Source organism: Erpetoichthys calabaricus, chromosome 1, assembly GCF_900747795.2.
Source record: "Erpetoichthys calabaricus chromosome 1, fErpCal1.3, whole genome shotgun sequence".
NCBI classification, from domain to species: Eukaryota; Metazoa; Chordata; class Cladistia; order Polypteriformes; family Polypteridae; genus Erpetoichthys; species Erpetoichthys calabaricus.
The window spans coordinates 85,545,469-85,570,464 of record NC_041394.2 but is presented as its reverse complement, the minus strand read 5'-3'; the positions used below and the strand labels follow the sequence as shown (position 1 = coordinate 85,570,464).

The following is a 24,996-nucleotide window of genomic DNA, read 5'->3' as shown; positions in this document are numbered from 1 at the left end:
GTTTAACGAAAGAGGCAGCAACTCCCTGGAGAAGTGCAGGAAGGGAGGAGTGAACTTCAAAGTTCAAGTTTGTGCCTTGAAGGTGACTTAATTTTTCTGTAGTTATACTGTTTGGTCTCTTTATGATGTACACATTAGAGTCCCAAAGTTGACTATTGACGATTGTGACAGATAGAGGGCGCTGTCGTCCTCTTGAACCCTCAGACTTGACTCCAGACACCGGGTAAAAGTCCAAATATAATTTATTTGAACAATAAACCGTGCACAAAGCACCCTCCACTCCACAATACTCATAAATCAATAATCAATCACTATAATAATCACAATCCTCCACTCCCAGACGCGTTGCCACCCTTCCACCCAGCTCAGCTCGATGCTCTGGTCTCCCACAGTCCTTTATATAGTCCGTGACCCGGAAGTGTTTCTCTGTCTCTGTCCATGTGACCATGAACACTTCCGGGTCAGATAAAAGCTCCTTTTCTTCAACCCGGAAGTGTGCCATTCGCTCTGTCGCCATGACTAAGATGCACTTCTAGGTTATAGGTGAAACAAAAGTCTCTGGGCCTTCCTGCAGTGTCCCTTGGAGGTTCCCATGGTATCCATCAGGGCTGTGATGAAAAACTCCACTGTCCATGATGCCCTGCTGGAACTCGGGGCACCTCTATGTTGCAGGCAGGGCTCCACCTGGCGGCCTGGGTGTATTGGTCGGGATAAAAGGCCGGCCATGTCCCACACGATGAATTTGGTTTTGGAGGTCCTCACCTTGTGGATTATGTAGGATCGAAACTTCATGTGATCTCTCACCGTGTAAATGGATGACCTGTGTGACTGGCATCACTCTGCATTTGTGAGGGTGAAGTAATTTCTACATATCTAAACATAAACTGTATAATGAAAAGTTGACTGACTCACTGACTGGCTCACTCACTCATCAGCAAAAACATAATTTTTCATTTAGCTAAAAAGATGAAATTTGGCAGGATGGTACATCTAGGGCAGTAGGTATCCTTTAAAAAAGGACCCCGACTGAGAAATGAAGTGTTACAATTTATGCACATGTAGGGCATCTGTAGAAGTGAAGTGAAAGGTGCATAGTTTGGCAATGCTGAAAGAAAACACATTTAGGAAGAGCTTACCAGGCACTGTGGCTGTGAGCTTAGTCAATTTCATGCAGCTAATCCAGTAATAAACGTATTTAAATTTTATATTACCTCCCTCCACCCCAATTCAGCTTATCTGCAACCTTATGCAGATAAAATGGGGACTATAATTCCCATCAGGCAATGTGCTGCACCAGATGACATCAGCAATCACAAAGTTTAAATAAGAACATTGATAAATACGGCATGTTATCAAAGGTAGCAACTGCTGCATTTTTTATTTTTCCGCAACCATTTTGGTATAACAATTCCATTGTCTCACTAGATTATAGAGTTTATCTTAGAGCAGTGTTCCTCAAATTTTGTGGCCTTCGGATCTAATTTAACCTTATTAAGTCCCTTAATGATCCACCCGAAAACATTTGAAGAGAAGGTGGGATTTTTCTCCTTCATGAATTGATTAAAAGAGTGGGAGACGGGGTCTCCTTGGTGAAAGAAACAAAGAAAAATATTGAGCATAATTGTCGATTGCTTTGGCAGACCAGGAGTGTGTCACATGTGACAATAAATCTGAGATAAACTGATTACACTACTTTTTTTTATCAGTGCATAGCCTCTTGTTATGGTAAGAGCCAACACTGTTGTCCACCTGCACATCATCATTAAGTTTGCAAGACCAATCAACAATCAGCGTTAAGTGCTTTTTGAGGTTAAAAAAAATACGAATTACCTGACAGAGCCAAACTATCCATCCATCCATTTTCCAACCCGCTGAATCCGAACACAGGGTCACGGGGGTCTGCTGGAGCCAATCCCAGCCAACACAGGGCACAAGGCAGGAACCAATCCCGGGCAGGGTGCCAACCCACTGCAGGACACACACAAACACACCCACACACCAAGCACACACTAGGGCCAATTTAGAATCGCCAATCCACCTAACCTGCATGTCTTTGGACTGTAGGAGGAAACCGGAGCACCCGGAGGAAACCCACGCAGACACGGGGAGAACATGCAAACTCCACGCAGGGAAGACCCGGGAAGCGAACCCAGGTCCCCAGGTCTCCCAACTGTGAGGCAGCAGCGCTACCCACTACGCCACCATGCCGCCCCCAAGCCAAACTATGAATAAACAAAATGAAGTGTGAATTTTTTATAGTTGATGGATGTGATAGGAAGAGAACAGGACAGTGCCTTTGAGAAAGTAAAAGTAATTAATAACTTTTTTGTTTTTTGTTGGTAGACATTTATTCAAATCACATTATACTGAAGCAGTTCTAATTTTAGGCTTTGATGGTAATGGAGTGTTGAGATTTTTAGCAGTTTTTAGCTTTGAATGAATCAACTTTAAATCACCTTTGTAACATCATCGAACACCACTTTAATACAGAGTTCTGCTGCAGCCTCCTTCACACCAACACCATCATGAACTGTATGTAGCATGTGAAACAGTAAGCAGCTGAAGTGAACTAACAATATTAGCCCCAGCAAAAAAATACAAATATCATATACAGAAAATTACTATGTTACATAGTACTTCTGATACATCCACTTAACCAATGGTACTATAACTGAGGCTCACTGACTTGGAAACACGGGAAACACTGCTAGTCTCTCATATGTGCACAAATCTTTTGAGGTTTTCAATCATGAAAAACAAAATTTCATTTTGCCTGTTATAAAGAAACAATGCACAACAGTATTGTAAAACCTAAGCTACAGTAATATATAGAGAGTCTGTAAGCACAACAATACAACTACTAATAAGGCTACCAATAACAAAATATGGGCAGGTTAAATGACTTAGAGGATGAGCAATACAATATCAGCTCAATGACAATAAACAACCTTAATTTTATATAACACCTGGCTGTAGTGAACACTGTCTCAAGGCACTTCAAACTGTACAAATGCCTAACAGCACTATTTTTGTGTATTTGTACAACTGAAGTGTGGGCAGGTTAAATGACTTGTTGAGTGTGGGAAATGTACTAGCAACCTTGTGGATTAAAATCCAAGCATTGCCTGTCATGAAAAAAGAAAGGCTTTTACAATGAAGTTTTTGAAACCAGGAGAATTGAATGTGTTAGACATATTGGATGGCCATTAGACTATGGAAATGGCTAGTGTGACCATTGATGGTGCTATTCCAGCACTCTACCTGACACAGACAGACACGGGAGGCACACTTATAAAAACAAAGGCACACAACACAGTCCCAAACACAAGCACAATCCACACACTACTATACTTTACTTTCTTTTCCTCTTTCTCTTTCTCCTCTACTCCTCTCCGGCAAGCTTTGTCTCCCTTCTCCCGGAGTGGTGGCTACTGGCTCCTTTTATAGCCCACCCAGAAGTGCTCCAGGTGTTTGATGACCCATTTCTGGCTGCACTTCCGGGTGTGGCGGAAGAACCGTACACATGAGCTCATGAACCACTGCAGCGCCCCCTGGCAGCATCCCCGGATCCCAACAGGGTCGTAGAGAACTCCATCTCCCATGGAGTTCTGCTGGAATCCCAGGCACCGCTGCAATCCAGGGGGGCTGCCATCTAGCATTCCAGAGGAAGTACTCTCCTGACCAGGCTTGCTCCCCTGGTCCATACAATGAAGAGGCGTCTCGGCCAGACAAGAACCCCAGCTATCTGTGACACTAGGTTATAACAAATGTGTTCCTAGATTTTTCAGGCAAGGAAGACAGAAGTTTTGAGGTAAAGTAGCTATTTATAATAATAATACATTACATTTATATAGTGCTTTTCTCAGTACTCAAAGCGCTATCCACACAGGGAGGAACCGGGAAGCAAACCCACAATCTTCCACAGTCTCCTTACTGCAAAGCAGCAGCACTACCACTGCACCACTAAGGTAAAAGACAATCAACACTGGATGTTGATTAGCTTATGAAAAAAAGAATTTCTCTGTACAGTGCACATCTGACAAAAATGACCCCAAAAATCAACTGACTGCCATGAAAGTGAAAGTGGAATATTTTAAAGTATGGTACTATTACACCTTCATCCTCCAGGCTCATTTTCTGCAATAGGGTAAAGAGCATGCCAGTAATGGGGGATCTTGAAGTAGAAAGATCCACTGCTCCTCTGGGCTAAGAGGAGCCAGTGGAAGTGGTCTTGACATTTACTTAAGATGTCTCATGGGAGGCATACCTTCTGCAGCCCAGTGGGAGTTGACACACACTGTAGGGATTATTTCACTTGAGCAGCCTGCTACTGGGTATAAGATAGCCTAGTCAGTATATGACTCAGCATGTTGCAATTGTGACAATCACCAAGAAAATGGATTGAGAATAATGAAGAATATCCACATTTCACATTACACACAAAACATCATCTTAAGAAATAAGGAGCACTGAATAAAGCAAATAAAAGAAACTTATTCTGCCTGGGGTAAAACTTCTTGAAGATTAAAGTGGGATTACCAAAGAACTCTGGAAAACAGAAAATTATGAAACTAATATAAATCATTGCCTGACTTATAACTATGATACCTTACTATCGGTTAAATTCATTAATGTGCGACATGAAATAGAAATTAAATAGGAAATCTCACCATGTATAAGTGCCAACTGCACATTCACTAGATGAAGTGTGTATTTGGTACTGTATTTGGCATGTGCTTGTATCCTATGCTAGTTAAATCCTTTTTTCTTTCATGTTGCACCTCACATCTTTATTTAGAAATGATCAGCAAGAAAGGAGGGCAACGCCTGGAAGCATTCTCTCTGTGAAACCTCAACTAGGCCTGTGTTAACTGTTGCTAGACTAGCTTCCCAAACAGCATCCTGCTGCTATCTTGTCTGTAGTGCTCTTGCAGAATTAAAATCTCAATGTTTCTCAGATACTCTTAACTGTTCAAGTGCATATTTTCCTTCAGGCTTATGAAATATAAATACCCCCTTCTTCATAAAGGGGGTATCATTTTAGAAGCTGGAATAATTCTTACATCATAAAAGACAATTTAAAGATTTCAATTCAAGTAATGTAAAAATAATGATGTCTTATTGTTAGTTGTTGGTTGTGGAGTGTCTGTGACTAACTGTAGGTCAAATTTCTTAAATGCAAAATTTTTGAAAGACGTTCCTGATGGAGAGGTAAAATCTCCATTGAAGTCTTAAGGTACAATTTTTGGCTGCTACAGACCATGATAGAGAGCAGATCTGGATCTTTGCTGATAAACTTTAGTGTTAGAAAAATATGGAATCATTATGATCTATAGATGCCATGAGGCAGCCATGAGATTGTTTTTAGTGTAATGTAAAATATGAGCACTCTGTGCTTACATAGTAGCACTTACATAATTCCTGTCCTCTTACATTAATTTCTAGATAAGTCAGTCAGTCATTATCCAACCCACTATATCCTAACACAGGGTCATGGGGGTCTGCTGGAGCCAATCCCACCCAACACAGGGCGCCAGGCAGGAACAAATCCCGGGCAGGGCGCCAGCCCATCGCAGGTCACACACACCCACACACAAGGGACAATTTGGGATTGCCAATGCACCTAACCTGCATGTCTTTGGACTGTGGGAGGAAACCCACGCAGACACGGGGAGAACATGCAAACTCCACGCAGGGAGGACCAGGGAAGTAAACCCAGGTCTCCTTACTGCGAGGCAGCAGTGCTACCCACTGCACCACCATGCCGCCCTTTTCTAGATAAGTGATATATTTTATTTTATATACTTTTATGGTTAACTTACCTCAAACACAGGAAAAGCGCACTAGTGTACAATCGGCTTATACATGTCCTATCAGTGCTTGACTAAATTTGGGATCTGTTTGGCTGTCAAAAGAATAAAAGAGAAGAATTAAAGTAACCCCTTTCAATTAAAGTTGCACAGAAGTTTTGTCTTAACCAATACCTTTCAAAGGGAAGTTTTGAAATTTCAAAACTATTGTATGTTCAGTGCACTATACTTAACATATCTCAATAATTATTTTTTGACAAATTGTACCAAACTTCAACAATATTAGCCAACTGCTAACCAAATTGTTTTTAATGTAGACAGACAGACGGTCAGACACTAAATGCATCTAAAAAGGCTCGGAGAGTAATGCATTAAAATTATAACTGCTTCCAGAGGGAGTATAACACTTAGAATGACATTTCTGAACAGGATTTGAATCAGAGCATGATACATATGTAGTATGGAAGGTTTGATAAACTTAAAAATACACTGATTGTTTTTTCCAAATGCAAGAAAATTCCTTCCTTGATTAATACATACTATAAATGTTTGATTGAAAGCAAATTAGGAGTAGAACATTTACTTCTTATAAAGGGTTATTTTGTAAGAGTTCATGAGTTCCAAGTCACCCTGTTATTGGGTACTGAATCATCAAAAAGCAAGCAGGGAATCATCATCAAGGTTTGATGTGGGAATCTCTCCTGGGATCCAAGGTAATTTTAGAAAGACCCTTCTTTTGTAAAACTTTCCTTTTGCAGGGAATTCAGTGTCTACACACTGGTCATGCAGAAGGTTTGCAACTTGTAGGAGCCATGCATACATTTTTTTGTAAAGGGACCTAAAATTAAAACTAAAGGAGGTTAAATGATACTAAAGCACCTCATCCCCCTGGTGGTTCAAAACTGATAATGCATTATTACAGTGTTGGTTTTTGTATGATCAGAAGACTGAAAGAGGATGGAGAGGAGGCAGTGCTTGAGAAGATGTCACATGTCTACTGGAGCCTTGGTTTCTTCTTGGCTGAGGGCAAAAAGGGAGCGTATGAAGGTTGCTGGCCCCCATGTACTCCTTACTCTGTGAGAGACACACCAGTCTCAGCATGTGATGACCCTAACCCATGTAATCTGTACAAGGTTATTGCAAAAATAAAGTAAGTGATCAGTTTGGGATGGAACTGCTATGAATCAAAATGGGTTGCTGTGCATCCATGCATGATTCAAAAAACTAATATTTATTGCTGAAAACATTTCTTGATGTTTTTTGAGCAACAATGAAGCAATTCTCATATAAAAAAATAAATTTAGAGGATATTTACTTTTGATTGATTTTTTCTTACCACATGACACTTGTAGTGTGCTGTGATACTCCAAAAGCTGAAGCTGTTTAATTTGTGTATGCTGTCTGTGGCAATACACTTTATACCGGGTGAGGCAGAAAGGACGGACGTCTTTGAAATGGCTAGAACTCACCACTAGGTGGAGTAACAGATATGCGGTAGGTGGCGTTAGGTTCGCAAAGTCTTAGCATTTTTTAATTTATTTTTTAGTTGAAGCCATGAAGTCTTGGATGATAGAACACCGCGTTTTTGCGTACGACTGTTTTGTCAAGAACAACCAATCTATTACCGCAGTTCAGCGTGATTTTCGTTGCCATTTCAATATCCACAGAAATAAAGCTGTTCCCGCTCGTAACACTATCCTACGTTGGGTTAAAGCACTTCGTACACATGGTACACTAATGAACAAAAGACCGCCGGGGGCTACACGAACGGCACGTACCCCTGAAAATGTGGAAAGTGTACGACTAGCCCTGCTGCGCAGTCCAAGTCGATCTGCTCGGAAGCATTCTTCTGAACTTGGCCTCAGTAATCGTTCGGAGCGCTATATCGAGATGATAAACAACTTCTTTTTACCTGAATTACGACGAAAACGTGTGGTTTCAACAGGCTGGGGCGACAGCCCACACAGTTAGAACATCAATGGATGTTATTCGCCCTCTCTTCCCTGGTCACCTCATTTCCAGGTTTGGTGACATTCATTGGCCTCCTCGGTCCCCTGAGTTATCCATGTGCGATTATTTCTTGTGGGGTCATCTCAAGGCACATGTATACGAGCATAAGCCTTGTACATTGGAGGAACTAAAGGAAGCCATTCGCGTGGAAGTCGCCCAAATCGACAGAGCGTTAAAAAGCGATGTTGAAAAGAGTGGAGGCCAACTTCCATGAACACCTTTAGAAATAACGGACACCACATGGGAGATGTTGTTTTCCACACTTGATTTTGTCAAATGCTATTTCAATATGAACTCAAATCTTTCAATAAATTTCATTGTAAGAAAAAATTAACAATTTTGTGATTTTGTAAAAAACGTCCGTCCTTTCTGCCTCACCCTGTATATGTCCAAACAGTTGCATGATGGTTGTATTAAAACCAACCAAAGTGCTATTTAAAATCAACCAAATCCTTTCATTACTGTCAAATTTTCTATGTACTTTCATTTTGCTGATTCAATGCCAGCACATTAAAAAAGTTGGGAAAAAGGGTAAAAGTGCAGGTGTATAGATGCACAGTTTTTCTAAAGAAATGACAGGAAAAATGACAAAAGTAGCATTATTTTTCTGCTGTCTTATAAGCACAAAAACTAGACGACTCTTTTTTCAAACATACAATCTTTAAGTCAAAGAAAAAAGAAATATAAAGATGGTTTCTAGTCACTCCTAAAAACTTTATACATGTAAACTGCATTGTTCCTTGTGAGATCATTTAAAAAATTTTCTTCTCTAAAGTTTAATGCGTTTTGAATAAGCAACCTTTTTATGGTAAAAAGAGAAAGAAATTGTTATATCAGAAGCTGGATTGATACTCTGTTCTTTTCAAAAGCTTTCAATTATGAATGGCCACTAATTTTTGCTGCTATTACTGCAATACTTTTATATTTGATCTTTGAAATTCACTTGTAAGTGACATGTGGTGGGCTAGAATGACTTGACTTTTATATACTAACTAGGCAAAAAATTCAGAAAGCCTTGAATAGGCTTTTGGAAAAAAATAAAATTGAGGGGAAAAAAATGCTTCTTCAACATACAAGACAGTAGGTGTAAAATTATATAGTGCTGCAGATACACAGGCAGGAAACCTGTGTTACTAAATATTCTTCTGTCCATTTTTAACTGTAAATGCTCATCACTAGGGAAAGATTTTTGACTTCCTTTTGTTTCCTAGATGAAGCAGAACATAATTGCTCTTAACGTTTATCTTATTGTTGCTTAGCAACATTTAGCCGACTATTTTTCTAGTGTGGATTTCAATTTATAACTGAAAGAGAAAATTAGCATAAGGGCCGAAAATTTGAAAAAATGCTACAGCAGATAACGCTTGTTGTGCAGCTACGAAAAGGAAAATAAGTGACGTTGCCATCATCAATGAATAATAATTTTGTTTTCTGCTTCAGTTGCTTGTAATCATGAATTTCATTGCTTGCGACTAGGAAATAAGCTCACTATTCATATTAATGAAGTGGTCTTCTTGATGCTGGAACTGTCCATTATTGTTTGGTGTTATTTTATTCTGGATCATTTTCCCAGAAAATAGTCTAACTTATATGTTATTATTTATTTGTGCAATTTTTTAGTGTATCTTTTTCTGATGAGTTATGATATTTGGATCATTTTGTAGCTCAGAGTCTTGGGAGATCTTGTGGAGGTGTACTTTAAATGCACATCATATGCATAGGTGGTAATGAGAGTGCTGGCCAAGAGTTCTTCTGAATGCTCTACACTTTTCTTATCTAAAAATTTTATCACCTAAATGTATTGGTTGCTTTCCAATAACTTGTTTAGTTTCATGCTCTGTCATTTTTAGCAGTTGGGCACATTTTATCAGCAAGTCTTAAATCTGTTTGCAATCTGAACTTATGTTCTCTGCCTGACTGTTGCTCTCAAGTCCTTCTTTAATATTGTTGCCAGTTCTTGACCATCCTTAGCTTTCTTTAACTGTTGGTCTGCAGTAACTCATTCATCTCAAACTCTGTTTTTTGTCAAGAACCTCTAGGTGCTGGTGATCATTTAGTCCTTGATGGGTCATGTCATATTATTTTCCATTTTCTTGAAAATGTTTAGAACAGCATGTTCTTGAAATATTAAAGTCCTTAACATACTTGTGACAACTCGCCTGTAGGTAATTGCTATGGTCCTAAAATGCAGTGTAGAAAGTTAATTGTTTCCAGACAGTACGCCATTTACTAATACCAATGAAAAAGAACTGAAACTGCCTAAAATAGCTGCCTGGTACCCCCTTTTTAAATTGGCTTGGCAAATGGTTGAGGCCAGCCTTCCATTTCTTCCATTGTTTCAAAGGTCATCTAGAACCACATAGTTCTCACTTAGTTAAATACAGTTACACAGTTCTCAAGCAACACTATGGAAAGACATGTCACATTATCCTTGTGCAGATGTCCTTTCAAATCTGACCAAATACTGTATAGAGAAATGCAGGATACACTAGCTTCTCATGCGGTCAGCAGGGATTCTGGTCTAAACACCCCAAGCTGCACAGCAAAACAAAAAACAAAAAAAACAACTCAAAAAAGCAAAACCTTTTCCAGATCTACATTTTTTTGGCCAAAGGATTAACTTTCTTCATTTTTTTCCCTCCTTGAGTTCAGAATAGGTTTATATAAAGAGGCTAATAGAAAGTGACTGGGGTAATGAAAAGGGAGAAAACGCAAGTCATAAAATGAGAAAAAGATGACTGCTAGTTTCAACCAAGCTTTACCCCCTTAGGATAGCCAGTAAATAACAGGCTCAGTGAGCTGAAAATTGAAATTTCAAAGAGTCAAGAGGAACGTTTTCTTAATAACTGGTTCAAGGGTCCCAATAATTTAAAACTAAAACATTCAGCATATGCGTATTTGACAGAACACTTAACAGCTCATCTACTTGGTTTCCTTTACCAAACGGGAGATAAAACAGGCTTTACTGTGATATGTTCCTGCACTTAAACCTACCTGGCTAGAAGAACGAAGGAAGAAAAAAGCTGTTTGAAAGTTGCAGACTTCTCTTAATTGAGACTCACTGCTCTGTATTGTTATGAAGCACTATCTCAAAAAGCTGATGAGATTCTATAGACCACATTGCTAGTATACTTTGCTTGCTAGCAGTGATGTCTTTCCCCCAAGCTTGCAGAATGCGATTTCTAAATATTTATCATATTTTAGTCTAATCATGGAAGCTTAATGTTACAAAACAGGAGACTATTGCCAAAATGCTACTTGTAAAAGGATTGCAAATTTACTTTGCTCTCCAGAATAAAACATACTATATACAGTGCAATGGTCACTTCATTTTCAAATATTAGAATATAGCAATAGCTTATTCATATTATATCTGATTCCTTTATATTTTTTTTTTCTAAAAAGACACAGAGCCCAAAACTAGTCTGATTAAATTAAAAGTAGATTGAGACATATATTCCAGAACATTGCATCAAATCACTTAATTAATATTAATTTAGCTGGAGTCTCAGCACTGGCCTGGTATGAGTATATGAGGGTGCACATGCTATGAACTGGCATCCTATCCAGGGTTGGTAATTATTTTATGTGCAGTGATGCAGGGATAAATTTCACCTTCATTTGATTCTAAACTAGCCAACAGCATTAGAAAATAAATGGATGGCTACATTTTCTTGAAGTCTTCATTTATTGTTAATTCTATTTTTTTGAAAGCATTCCCCTTTACAATAATTATTGGAAGTTAGATTATTACAACTGGATGTTGCACAGAAATTTTAATTAATCACAACACTTGGCTGAAAGCAGATGACACAAGATGACAGTATCAAGCAACAAGAGGCTACTAGGTTAGTAAGAATTAATACTATAAAGAGACAAAAACAGAATTTAGTTTGCAAGATTATGGTTCAGTGCTGTGTTCTCTCGAATGCTTCAGTTTCTTTGAATCATTGTAAGACTGATGAACCAAGAAAAACTTTGTCTTCCCTTTCTGTTGTCTACTCTGTTACACTTGCATAGCCTTACTGGTGTAAAAACAGTTCTGCCCTGTAAACCAGAGCCTTTAATTTTACTATTTAATGCTCATTGTGTGCTGCTTCACAGTTATGCATTGCGTGCAAAAACTGTCATGAAATTTATCTAAAGAAAAATGTTTTGACTCTTTGTTCGGATACTTTTGCTAAAAAATTCTTTCTCTCTCAACTTCTAGTCTTAATGAGATCAGATTTTGCCAAAAATCTGAAAAGCCATAGGATTAGGACCATCCTTCTACCCAATTCCCATCCTCTTTATCAAGTTCAGGGTATTAGGGAGCTCATGGAAAAGTCCACACAGACACTGGGAGAATGTACAAACTCCACACAGGCAGTGACTGAGCAGAGGATTCACATCCAGGGCTTTGGGTGAGCAATACTAACCACTAAACCACCGTACTCCACCCTAAAGATTAAGCTCTCTTGTAATAAATCAACAGCTTGTGGGACATCCTACTTCAGCGCTTATCTATAAACTAAAGTCAGGTTTCTCTGAGAATATCCTGTTGCATTTACAGAATACAGTATGTATTTTGTTATTCTGTCTCACATCAGGATGATTGCCTATTTTGTTCCAAAATACTGGGAGCAGGCAAACTTAACAATCATCTTTTGATTTGTCTTTTACTTCAGGCAAAGCTTTAGTTCTTAAAGACTTGGGAATATATATATATATATATATATATATATATATATATATATATATATATATATATATATATATATATATATATATATATATATATTTTTTTTTTTACTAAAGGCATTTAAGCCTAACTAGGCTGAACTGTTACTTACTTCAAATAAGGATCTGCCCATATGTTTCAGTTCATACTGTTTGACAATTGTATCTACAGTTTCTGGATAAAGATCCTTTTCTTCATTGCAGTTATGATGTGATAGAAGATATATAGAGGGTGTCATCCTTTGGCAATACATTTCTTAAATCCCATGAGTAACTTTTCTTGCAAAAGAAAGTTAATTTCAGCAATGTACTTTCCCCAGCAGTATGCAATTTCAAATGAATGCTTAGAAAATGACTCTAAAATTATACAGTAACATATTGTTCTACTGTAAAATCACATCTTGGTTTGCAATGCACAGATCCATAATTTATTGTCAAGATTAACAGTACAAAGAAATGAAAATAACTTTATTTGAATTCCGAATGTTAACTTCCATACAACCCACATAGACTAAGAAGCATGCTGTTAGGCTATATTGAGTTCACTGCAAGCACAGGGAGTCTGGGATAGGATGTAATAGTTCTGGCAAAGAAAGGCGTATGGAATAGACTGCGAATATCGCAGCAGTGATATGAGAGTGGGTGTATGTTGTGGAAAACAGAAAGCCATGTGCATAAAAACACAGACTGTTACTTTCCCCCTGGCCGCCTCATGTGAATTAACTAGTTTATTGCTTGCCTTTGAGAAGAATGTTTGCTGTTTAATGATGATTTAGTATCTGTCAGCCATCATTACAACCTAGTCCCATAAGCCTCATATTACAGCCACAGATTCAATCCTTACAGGTCCTTTATCAGTCACACAAACATTAGAACAGAGTAGCTATTTTTAAAATGAAGCATTCTCGTCCTTATCCCTATCCAGAAAAATAAAATCATGACCAGTAAAATTAAACAATAAAAAGATGTACAGTAAAAAGAGTACCAAATTCAAAAGCTGATTCTATGACAGAGATAAAAAATATCTGTTATAATCTAAAGATTACAACACTTTTAAAAAGTATTTTTCAAACACAATTAAAACAAGCATAAATCTAGTAATTTTTCATTGGCGTTCCCTGCATTCCCTGAGAAAGACTTGTGAAATCGTTTTCCATCGTTCATTCTGTAGTCCCCTAATTCAGGAGCTTCTGAACCTCACTGCTTTCATTCCGACCTGTTTTTGAATCTAAAAGGGAAATTGATTTTTTTGAATAATTTTGTTTTGCCACTTTTCAGAAAGGGAGTTTTATTTTTTTATTTTATTTAATGAAAGATATTAGTGATCAAGGGTTGAACGTGATTAATAAACCGAAAAAGCAATAGCAGAACAGGTAACTTATTCTCATTTGCATCTAAGTGTGCTCAAAATCAAATGATTTTGTTAAATATACTTAACAAAACAGATCAAAATTATAATTTGGATTAAAGGAACAATCTGTTCCAGTGTACAAAATTGCATTCAATACTGCTTAGCAAAGTAGTAAAGTAGACATTTTATCTGTGTAATAAAACAAAATGTGCAGATCTATTAAGATTTAATCAGCTATCATGTGTAAAATGTAGCTTTTTGTCTAAATGTGTAGTTGATCCATAATATTAGGGGTGAATGGTGTAAATTAGTTTCCTTCCCGTTGTGGCACACAGCTGGGGGTGGTACCCAGCCGGGACGCCCAAGAGGATCGGAGGAGGGCTCATGCCTCCTCCAGACCACGAGGGGGCGACCACCCTGGTTGCTGTGGGGACCACGGGTACAGAGCTTTGAAGCTCAACCCTGTAGGGGCCCGTGGTCACCGCCAGGGGGTGCCCCAATGCCTGGAGAGCCCTGGACCTCAGCACTTCTGCCACACCAGGAAGTGCTGGGGGGAAGAGGAGCAGGGACACCCGGAGTGCTTCCAGCACTTCCGCCACACTGGGGCGTGTTGCTGGAAGATTGCCGGAGCACACCTGGAGCACATCCAGGGGACTATAAAAGGGGCTGCCTCCCTTCATTCAGGGCTGGAGTCGGGTGGAAGAAGACGAGGTCTGGGAGAGGAAAGAGGCAGCCTTAAGAGAGGAAAGGCAGTGTGTGTTGGCCTGGACTTGTGGGGTGATTGGTGCTGTGGCACTGGGTTGTGCACTTTAATATTTGTAAATAATTGTAAATAAACGTGTGTGGGGACTTTAAAACGATGTCCATCTGTCTGTGTCCGGGCTGCTTCCCACACCGTATGTGAAAATAAAAATGGACAAATCTTGAAACCAAATTTTATTTTATTTGTTTTTACTTAATGGTCAGTTTGTTTTATTGTGTTGTTTTTTTTTTTTTTTTTAATTTCCTCCAATACAGTTATAACAAGCCTAGTGAAACACTGTACAAAAACAAAACTTAATGTGTGGTACCCAGAGATAGCCAGAAGATCAGTGGGCCACATAATTGTAATAGAAGATGAGAAAAATGTACACGTATGCAATCTTTTTTGTTTCCTTTCCTAAAGACTGACTGGCTTGCTGCCGTCCATTCTGAAGACTAATGTCTTACATCATTGTATCATGTGTATAGAGCATGACATGGATTAAATTTAAATAGCCTGTCAGTAGACAGCTTTCAGTATTTATGGCCATGTTGCTTTTTAGGATAAAACAATTATTTTTCATTGTCTAATTAAAAAAAATATATTTTCACTCCTCTATAAAAGATTTTTAGAAGTAACAGACAGACGTTAGTCAGTATATTGCTGCAGATTCACCTTCTCTAGCAGGACAAATACTGAGATTCAATGCAGTTCAGCAGCAGCACTGAAATCTCAGTCCACTGTTATCTCATTATTGATGATGAAGACAAAAATGATTGCAAAAATATTGTTATGCTCAAAAATGAGCATATCATTGTTTTACAAACTTGACCTAATTTCCAGTCTATAGTCTATCAAGTCCTAGCCTTGAATGACTGCATTGGTAGTAGGAATTGACAGTATTCTAATTATAATATTTCCTTATAATTATTATAATTTAAAATGAACTAGTGTGTACAAAGCAATTTATTTAGACATTTTGCTTCTTCTTTTTGTTATAATCCCATTCCATAAAAAAAATGTTGAACCCTTTATTTATTTTTTTGAAAATCAAAACAATTTTCTTATGTACAGGTTGAGGATAGCAATCTCTCAATCCTTCAAATTTTTCTCCTTTTAAGTTTGTGTTAAATATCTTATTGAAAGAGGTACTTAATAATGATCACACACAAGGTATACATTGTTACTGTTTACAGCATAATTATTTGTGCATTCTGTGTAGCAAAACTTATCCTTTTTCTTTAAAATATTTTTTGTATTTTAATAGCTTGTCGTTTGAGTATTTATTTATTTTTGTTTTGCTATAACAGTAACGTATGAGTTATTGATGCTCCTGCCTGCATTGTATGTTTGAGTCTCCTGGAAGCGGCCATGTTGCTTACTGTTGCTATGCCTGTTACTGGTCATGTGACCAGGGGGTCATGTTGCATGTCCTCAGTCAATCCTTATTTAAAGAGTGTGGGACAGTAGGCCATACATCCTAGCCTTTAGATAATTACAAAAAGTCTTCATTTGTGTCCTTCTAAAAACTTGTTTTGGTTAGTGAATTACATTTAGTTACTTCTGGCTTTATGACCTTTGCTGTACATTTTTTGATTAAATAATCTTGTCCAACATTTTGGTTTTGATGTTTGTTAGTTTTTCCTTTTGGAAGTAACCCTTTGCCTGTCCTTCTGATACTGATTCTGTCTCCTTCCCTTGTTCTATTTGATCTCCTGGCCCCTTTCTTTTCATTTTTCCTTTTATTGTGCATACATAATTTGCCTCGAAGTGTGCACAACACATTAACAAGAAAATGAAATACATGTGAAAGTAAAATAAACTCCTGTGTACTAAAATCCATGAAAGCAATTATCATGATTTCAAAGAGAACATATAGCTTCACTAATATTATATTAAATAATATTATTTTCTCAAATCTTATTAATGCATTTCAAGGGTGAAGGAAGCCAGGGCCTTTGCCCCTTTTATTTATAATTAATTAGAGCAAACCACTTTCTTAAAAAATAAGAATGGTAAGGGTTGACATCAAATTAAAGACAATTTTGACATTTAAGGGTAAGACTGGACACCATTGGCCTGCTCCACAATCAGCAGATGTTTACTCTGTAAAACAGAATTACCTTCTTAGATGTTGGCTTTAATACCAAAATTTTTTTCATCATTGACTGCAAGTTCACAATGCTCAATCTAAAAAGAAATTATTGTGAACATTACTTAAGAGAATGAGACACCCAACAATCCTAAATTGGAATAAGCAGCACAGAAAATGGATGACTTGTTGGGTTACAAGGTAGCTCAAGCAATATTACTTTCTATTGACTAAAGATATTTTAGATTTTTAGTTTGAGTTTTGTTAACCTTACATTACAAGTTGGATTTATTATGGATTATTGGATTTAAATTGTGCCTTCTGGAAAATTTGATTAAAAACATATACTATATTGAATATATATTTCTCATGTTATACAGTATACAGCATGAATGGTGTCTATTGAATATTTCACAAGAATAAAAAATAATCTAGCAATACTAAATGTGATGTTATTTTGATTTCTTTGCAGGAAAGGAAGAATCAGTAGCGACCTTTAAAGGGAACGAGTATTTCTGCTATGATCTATCCCACAACCCCATTCAGAGCAGTACAGATGAGATCACCTTGTCATTTCGTACGCTACAGCGGAATGGCCTCATGCTGCACACTGGCAAGTCTGCTGATTATGTCAACTTATCACTGAAGAGTGGGGCTGTCTGGCTGGTCATCAACCTGGGATCTGGAGCTTTCGAGGCATTAGTGGAGCCCGTCAATGGCAAGTTCAACGACAACAACTGGCATGATGTCAGCGTGACGAGAAACCTGCGCCAGGTAATCTCTCAACTCATCTCTAACAAACTGCTTCTTTCCTTGATGCTTGGTTCAATAATGTTTGAGGTCCCTTTTGGTTATCATTTTGACCCTAACAAATGCCTATACTGATCTCATAGTGAGCATAATGTTAGGTGGTATCTTTTACCAGTTGCCTAACTTAAGATGAACATACCCAGCCAACAACATGATTATGAGATAATTATTGTTAGCCCTTGATTTATATGAAGTCTCTCCTTAATGTTCAAAAAGTACATTTTTTGAATAAAACTGTGATTTTTATATGCAATAATCACTTACAATAATCATTTTATATGCAGTCTCTTACTCCCACAGACTTTATTAAATACATACTAACAAAATTAAATTCATACATAAGGCAATATATATTTCTGTAAACATTATTCTATTTACATAACTATTATAATCCTAATATCCATTATTATATACTATAATACATTATTGCTGTTGATTATTCCATGAAGAAGTTGATATTAGCTTTTCACATATTGCATGTTCAATGAATTTTCGTGTTACTAGAGCGACAATGCATTTTCATGGTTTTATGAAACAGTGTTAGGGATTAATTCTCACATCCCACAATTAAAAAAAAATCTTTCCTCCTGTTTACAGTATGTAAATTTATAATTAAGTGGGCCATAATCCAGTTTTGTATCTTTAGAGAAAGATGTTTGGACTATAAGAAAGTTCACTTTTAATGCACTTAGGCCATATCCTGTGTCCTCGAGGTATAAATTATTTGAAATCAAATCCAGTCACAAACAGAGACACAGTGGAGAAAACCTTCTAATGTTGGACATGTTATATCTCAGTCACAGTAAAAATTGTGGCTGACCCCACTGCCCTTGTCCAAAGGTAATTCTTTAGCTCAATCAAATGACCATTTTGCTGTCATTCCCGCTATGAGATCACTATGGACATTCAATATACTTGCAGTTTGGTGTCTGCAAAGAAATGCAATAGACACATTGGATGTGGTTACTAGTCTGGGGAGTGTGAAAGCACACACATACACAAACACAGGCCTGGGGGAGGATCCAACTCAGACAGAGATAAACAGGGCGCTAATGTATAACTGTGTATGTGGAAGCCTATATATTCATAAACACTTGAGGTCATTCAATTCAAACATAGCATTTATTTGCTGCACTCTCTTAGGATGCTGAGATCTGTCTTTTAGGGACGAAATGTATGTGTGAGGCTCATCTTTACTTTTTAGTTGTGTAGGCTGCGTTCCTATGCTACTGGTGAGTGTGTAAACTGTTATTGTGTGCTGTCACATTATCCACCTCCTAATTTAATCTGAGTGCCGAAAAGGGCCATTAAAATGCCCCTTCCCCAGATGCAGTGAAAGCTGTGCATTTCTGTAAGTACGATAAAGCAGAGTCCTTGCTGCATGGATGTGATGCTTTACTGACCTCTGCTGTTCCACTTTTGCTAGCATTGCTAGCATTCAAAGAAGTGGCAACTGTATTAGTGCTATTCTGAAGCTTGCTGGAAAAATATTTGATTATCAGCTTCTCATTTGCATTAAGAAACAAAAAGGTATAAAAAAGTCACTTTATTAAGTACTAATTAGCTAAACAGTGCAAACCATGCTACCAGCTATTATGAAGGGGTTCTCAGTGACAGTTCAAATATATTTCTTCCTTTCATTACTGTATGCTAGGCTGCAAAAATGATTAAACGTTATGCTTTAACTACTTCTCTTATTGTACAGAAATGAAAGATTGCTGGCATCTGCCAGGTATTTTTGTACTGATCCTTGCATTTCAGTGGGTTTGTGTTATAAAGATATTCAAAGCTAAAAGTATTCTAAATATTAAAAGAGAGAGAGGTATAAAACGTGTGATATGAAAAGCAGATGATAGATAGATAGATAGATAGATAGATAGATAGATAGATAGATAGATAGATAGATAGATAGATAGATAGATAGATAGATAGATTACTTTAAAAGTGACAGACAAATAAATAACCTGTATAAAATAAATAACAAATAAATTTCCTTCCATCTGTTATATGTAGCCTGGCTGGTTCTGGGACAATATGACTTGTGCTTCCCAGAAAACGTATGAATACATACTATAGAGAGCTGTGGGGATAAAAGGTGTGCACAATGCATGTATAAATTTCCTGAGTACATTTTCACTTTCAAGTACCAGGCATTCTGCACTGACCAAGTAATTCTATCTTATGAGGAAAATTACCATGAGGTGTATTTATAAATCAATTCACTTTGGCCACTGATACACTATGCAGTATATAGCACAGTACTATCTGCAATGTGTATATGTATATGCAAATGTATGTATATCTTTGGAAGTATGTTTAAAATTTATAAATAGTGTATAGAGGCTGGACACTGGTTGATGTAAAAAAAAAATCTCAAATAAACTAAGGGAAGTAAACAGGCATTGTAATAATGGAACGGGGCCTCCAGCTAAGGCTGAGAGGTAGACAGCTCCATCTTGTGTCTGCTTTAATGAGTGGTCATGGAAAACAAAATCTACAAAGGAGGTTATGAATTAAAAATTCTACAGCCACAAGTTAATTTAGATTCTTTTAAAGGTAATGTATTCTACGCTATTTTAACAAGTAAGAAATTCATCTGCCTTGTACTCTGTCTTCTGAAAGTCCTGATTAAATGTCCCAAATGTCCTTTATTGTAAATATGAAAATCTGTCTCTCCATACTTTGATGGTGAACAAAACTAGTGCAGATCATGATTTATCATTTTGGGTTCTTACCAAGTTAGCCAGAGATGATTGCACATTTTGTTGTTCTAAAAAGTAGATCAGAACAGTTGGTAAAGTTCAGTTTGTTGGAGTTACAGTTTCTTCATCTTTAAGGTAGCAAGAGAAACGTATGCAAAGAGAATGTTTCAGATGTCTGGAAGAAAAGGATAATCCAGGCTAATACTTTCATGTCCTTTTAATTTGAAAATGAAAAGATGCAGCCCTTTAAAACCCTGCCTGCCAGGGACACTCAGGTTGTAAACTCAGCCTGCTTCTCAGCTGTGCACAAGCACATGCTTTTTTTTCTTCATTATCATCTACAGTAGCTGTTATCATTATCTTATCATCTTGATCCACCTTTCTAATTTTTTGTCTGATCTGCTTAATTCTAGGTTTAAGCACGTTTACCTTTAGAAATTGTAACACATTTTTCTGTCATGCTTAACCAGTATGAGTCATTGGTAACGCAGAGAATAGAATCAAAATGCAAATGTGCTAAAAGAAAAAAAAAAAATCAAGTTTATAAACATAAATGTTTTTCCTTTTAACAATTGGAGGAGCAGTCATTCACTAGTAGCAGTAATCAGCTGCAATTAGAATGAAGATAGACCCATGATGAAAAATAACATTATGCAAAATTGCTCATGTTGTGTATTTGTTTTTAGGCTTTCGAGTGAAGGCAATAGAAAATTGCCTCTTAGCTAATGTGTACATTGATCATCGGGCCTTGCTGATCTTGCTGTCTGGATTGTGCATGGTTATGGTTAATGTTGCATCTCTGGTGTCTGCTGGAATGCTCAGTGTATTATACTAAGTCATGCTGCATACCTTTTCTCAACCCTCACATGGACATACTGGAATCAGGACCTGGGCCGGCCTAGCCATAAACCCCATAAGTCAAAAAATGGCAATAAGTATATCTGAATGACAATTACTGTATGCTTTCAATTGAATCACTTTGAAGACCATATTGTAACACCACCTAAAATAAAGTTTAAGTCCTCAGTAGACCCATGCCCCTTGCTGAATACTAATAATAATATCCAGTAGTGTTCAGGTCAGGAAAAAAAAAACATTGTGCTGGCGCACATCTAACAAAAAGGCAAGCCATCAGAATTTCTCCCAAGACTCCCGAAGGCCAGTCTGACAGACAGGAATGCATTACTATCATATATTTACATCATATATTTACTTGCATTGAAGTTTACGGTCTTGTGATTGTATGAGTCTCTCATACAAATGCTATCAGTGGGGCACAAATTCACGATGGTGGCTTGTGCTCTCCACATATGTATTAAATAAATAAATAGCACATGGATGAACTGCCGATCCTCTCATGATTATTGCCCGACAACAGTCCCATTTTTAGTGTTGTCTATGAGTGTATTATCAGAATAATGAGCAGCCAAAAATTGACCCATTAGCCAAAGATGTCAAAGGTACTATACATTCCTATACTCTGTATATGTTATGATCAATAAATAATCAATGCAAATGACCATTATTCATGAAATCTTTATCAAAACATCACAGCCTGGGTCAATATAGGAACAGACAAACATAAATATCAAATCACTCCGATGCCAAATGACTAATAAATCACAAGAAAGAAGAGATGCCGGCCTGACATTTGTGCTCTGAGTGCACATGTACTTGGTTTGATGAAGTGTTTGACATGAATGTTCATCTTTTGTGCTTATCTCTATTCTCAGTGATTTATTAGTGTCAATTGCTTTAAACCTAATATGATATATAATTATCCATTATCCATATGTTTGTAGGTACCAGAAATATTACAAGGTTCATTCTTCATTTGTGTATTTTAGAACAAAAATGTGAAGTGATGTACAGTGTGGTAGATGTGCAGAAGCAGCACATTTACATAGTCTGATCCCGTTCCAGAAGTCACCAGGCCCGCTGGCCCCTGACATGATAAGGCTTGTCTGTTGCTTTGCAACAAATACTTAAGCTGTCAACTGAAAAAAAGTCATGAATAGCTGGAACTCTGGAAAGCTAGCTTGGCTGTTACACTTTCTTAATTACCAGCCTTTTTCTCGTTGCCCCCTTAGTCTCCTTGTGCTGAACAGCTGCAATTACTACTCTCCAAAAGAAAGCTAAGCTGAAGAGCAGAAACATTGCCCAATCAATATTCTCCTCTGCTTGCTGCTCCTTCCTCCTGTAATTAGTCACCTAGCAACCATGTTCTTCTTCAGGCTTCTATCCCAGTGAAGAAATAAAGACCAGAAACCTCTGTTAACCCTTCCCTGTGGTTAAGGCCCTACTGGGCAAATGCTGCTCACACTTACAGTTTTGGTGTCCTCTAGAAATCTTCAAGAACAATACTTTCAAATGGTGAGATCTGTTCCTTGATCATCTTAATATTCATTTTTAGCAGCCTTGTAATACTCACTCACTTTCTATCCATAGCGTGGTAATGTAAACTACTAATTTACATTTGCTTGAGTGAGTGATTTCAATTAAAACAGGGAGGGAGTAAACTTAAAGCCCTTTTCTGTCAATTTAACATGTACTTTTTTTTTTACTGCCAGACAGTAAAAATTACACTCTCCCTAAATTTGTGATATTGTGAGATAAAAGTGACGTGTAAAGTTGTAAATGAGCAAGGAAAATCAGAGCACAATATACACTCTCACAATTTGTGCTCATCTCTGCCCTCTGCAACAAGCATATGTCAGAGCACATGTAGGCTACTGGCTATGAAATCCACCTCGACGCTACAAGGTCACTCAGTGCAACGCAGAACTGGTCACCATTATCACTTTAACTGTGTCTCATAATCTACTAATTGTAAATTATTAAGATATTTTGAATAAATCATGTTGAATATAATTGTATTTGTAATTCTATTATGTATAATCAAATAGAGGTTAATTTGTAATGAAATTTTAATATTATTACAGTGCTACTTTCTTAAGGAAAATATGGTGACAGAGTAGGTGAGATGCTAGATTACAGAACTTGGAGATGAGTAGAGTAGGGTAGAGTTATTGCTGCGTCTGAAAGGATTTGCGCTCATAGTCTAAAGACCGTCTCTCAGGTCAGGTGGCATATTCAAATTGGCTTGGAGAAAGTATTGTTCAATGGCCTGCGGAAGATCAACTTACCACCTGAGTTTTGCCCCTCCTATTTTTTATGCATATATCAAAGAACAGTATATGATTACATTTATCAGCAATGGCATTAAGATTAATGGTTTTACAAATTATCATCTATCTAATGCACTATTTTCAACACTAGCTACTCTATTTCAGGGTTGCTGGGGCCAAAATCTATCTTGGTATTGAGAGCAAGGCAGCAGTCAACATCATACAAGGTACCAGTACATATGATACTCATGGTTCAGCCTCACACTTACTCTAATAAGGGCAATTTATTGTAACCAGTTTACACAAAGCTTTGTAATGCCACTGAAAAAAATGAGGTCTCCAAGGAAACACCGTGCCAACACTGCACAATCGGCACAGACATAAACAGGCCAGAAATCAAATAACTGGTTGCTAAAATGTGAAGAAACTACTTCCAAACTTCACCACCCACAAGAAAGCTATAAACAGTTACACAGTATTTATCATGATTTATCATGAAAACATTAGATATAAGCTTAATAGGTTATCACCCTGAGATTCTGCTGTTATAGTATGCGAAATGTATAGAAGGCACTCTGCAAAAGGAATTCCTTTATAATTTGTACTCCTAAACTTTTCAGTAGACTGTTCCTACGCAGTATAAACATTTCATGATAAAACATCAACATTTAATGAAACAGAGCAGGAGGAATGATGTTAATTGAAGAAATACACTGAAGTAACAAGCTTGAGTTGTGGCTTTAAGGGCTTGATATAGTACTGTACATCTATAAAGTCAGCCTTATGCTACACAATTCAAGTTGGACAACATGTCAAGTTTACTAATTTTATTTGTTGAAGATCTTTGCCTCAAATGGTGTCAACTGTACAACGAGGAATAAGGTGACTGATTCCCTCATCACCTTTCACGTTTCCTTACCAAGTAAGTATTTTGGCACTTTAATTAACGTAAATGACAGTAGTTAGCCTAATGAATGAACATGTACTTAGGTATGTTACTTTCAGTCCCAATCTAGGCCCATCTTTTTCTTTATTTTTTTTTAACAAACAAACATATGTACTGGCTGAAAAGTCTACCACTCCTCTCCGTCATTTTCACAGTCAAACACATTCACCTTCTTTGTTTTCTTGTAGCCCCTCTTATAATTCACGGTATGCCGTGCACTTCCATTTGAGTGCTATGTGACTGTTTAGTCTTGCATACACACAACATTGAACTCCTATGACTGGCAACTTGCTACAATACAATCAAACCAGTTTGACTTTGTCATGTTGAGTCACAGAGTGCTATGTCGCCGGGAGTGTCACACTTCAAAATAGCTGGTCATGGGTGTATGTTGTACTTTTCCACAACTCACTGTGACCACAACTGAAAATTGTTGGAAAAGTCATACAGTGTGACATTTTTAGTGACTGTAGCATTGCTACCGTAAGCAAAGCCTTTGTTAAGCTTGCAGTTTATGTAGCCCCTAATCTAAAGTGTTGTCACTGGTCTAAAAAGCCCTTATTAAGGCCAAACAAGTCTTATTAAAGCCATCCTCACCTTGTGAAGATGTTTGTTAAGGTCTTGTTACATACTAGTTTAGACATCCCCTTTTATAAAGTGTTGCCGACAGTGCAGTAGACCTGGAT

At 37.4% G+C, this 24,996-nt stretch overlaps 1 protein-coding gene across 3 annotated transcripts in view; it reads left to right on the top strand.

Moving 5' to 3' along the window:
• LOC114652793 (neurexin-2-like) overlaps positions 1-24,996 on the top strand; it is a 1,491,103-nt gene that overhangs the window by 367,375 nt on the left and 1,098,732 nt on the right. For 2 of the 3 annotated variants that reach the window (XM_028803111.2, XM_051920099.1), the window contains exon 2: positions 17,197-17,498. The exons of the other annotated variant lie outside the window; for it this stretch is intronic. In XM_028803111.2, the coding sequence (XP_028658944.1) occupies positions 17,325-17,498 (174 nt within the window). In that variant the 5' untranslated portion in view covers positions 17,197-17,324. The remainder of the gene's footprint in view (positions 1-17,196; positions 17,499-24,996) is intronic. 3 annotated transcript variants of the gene reach the window in all.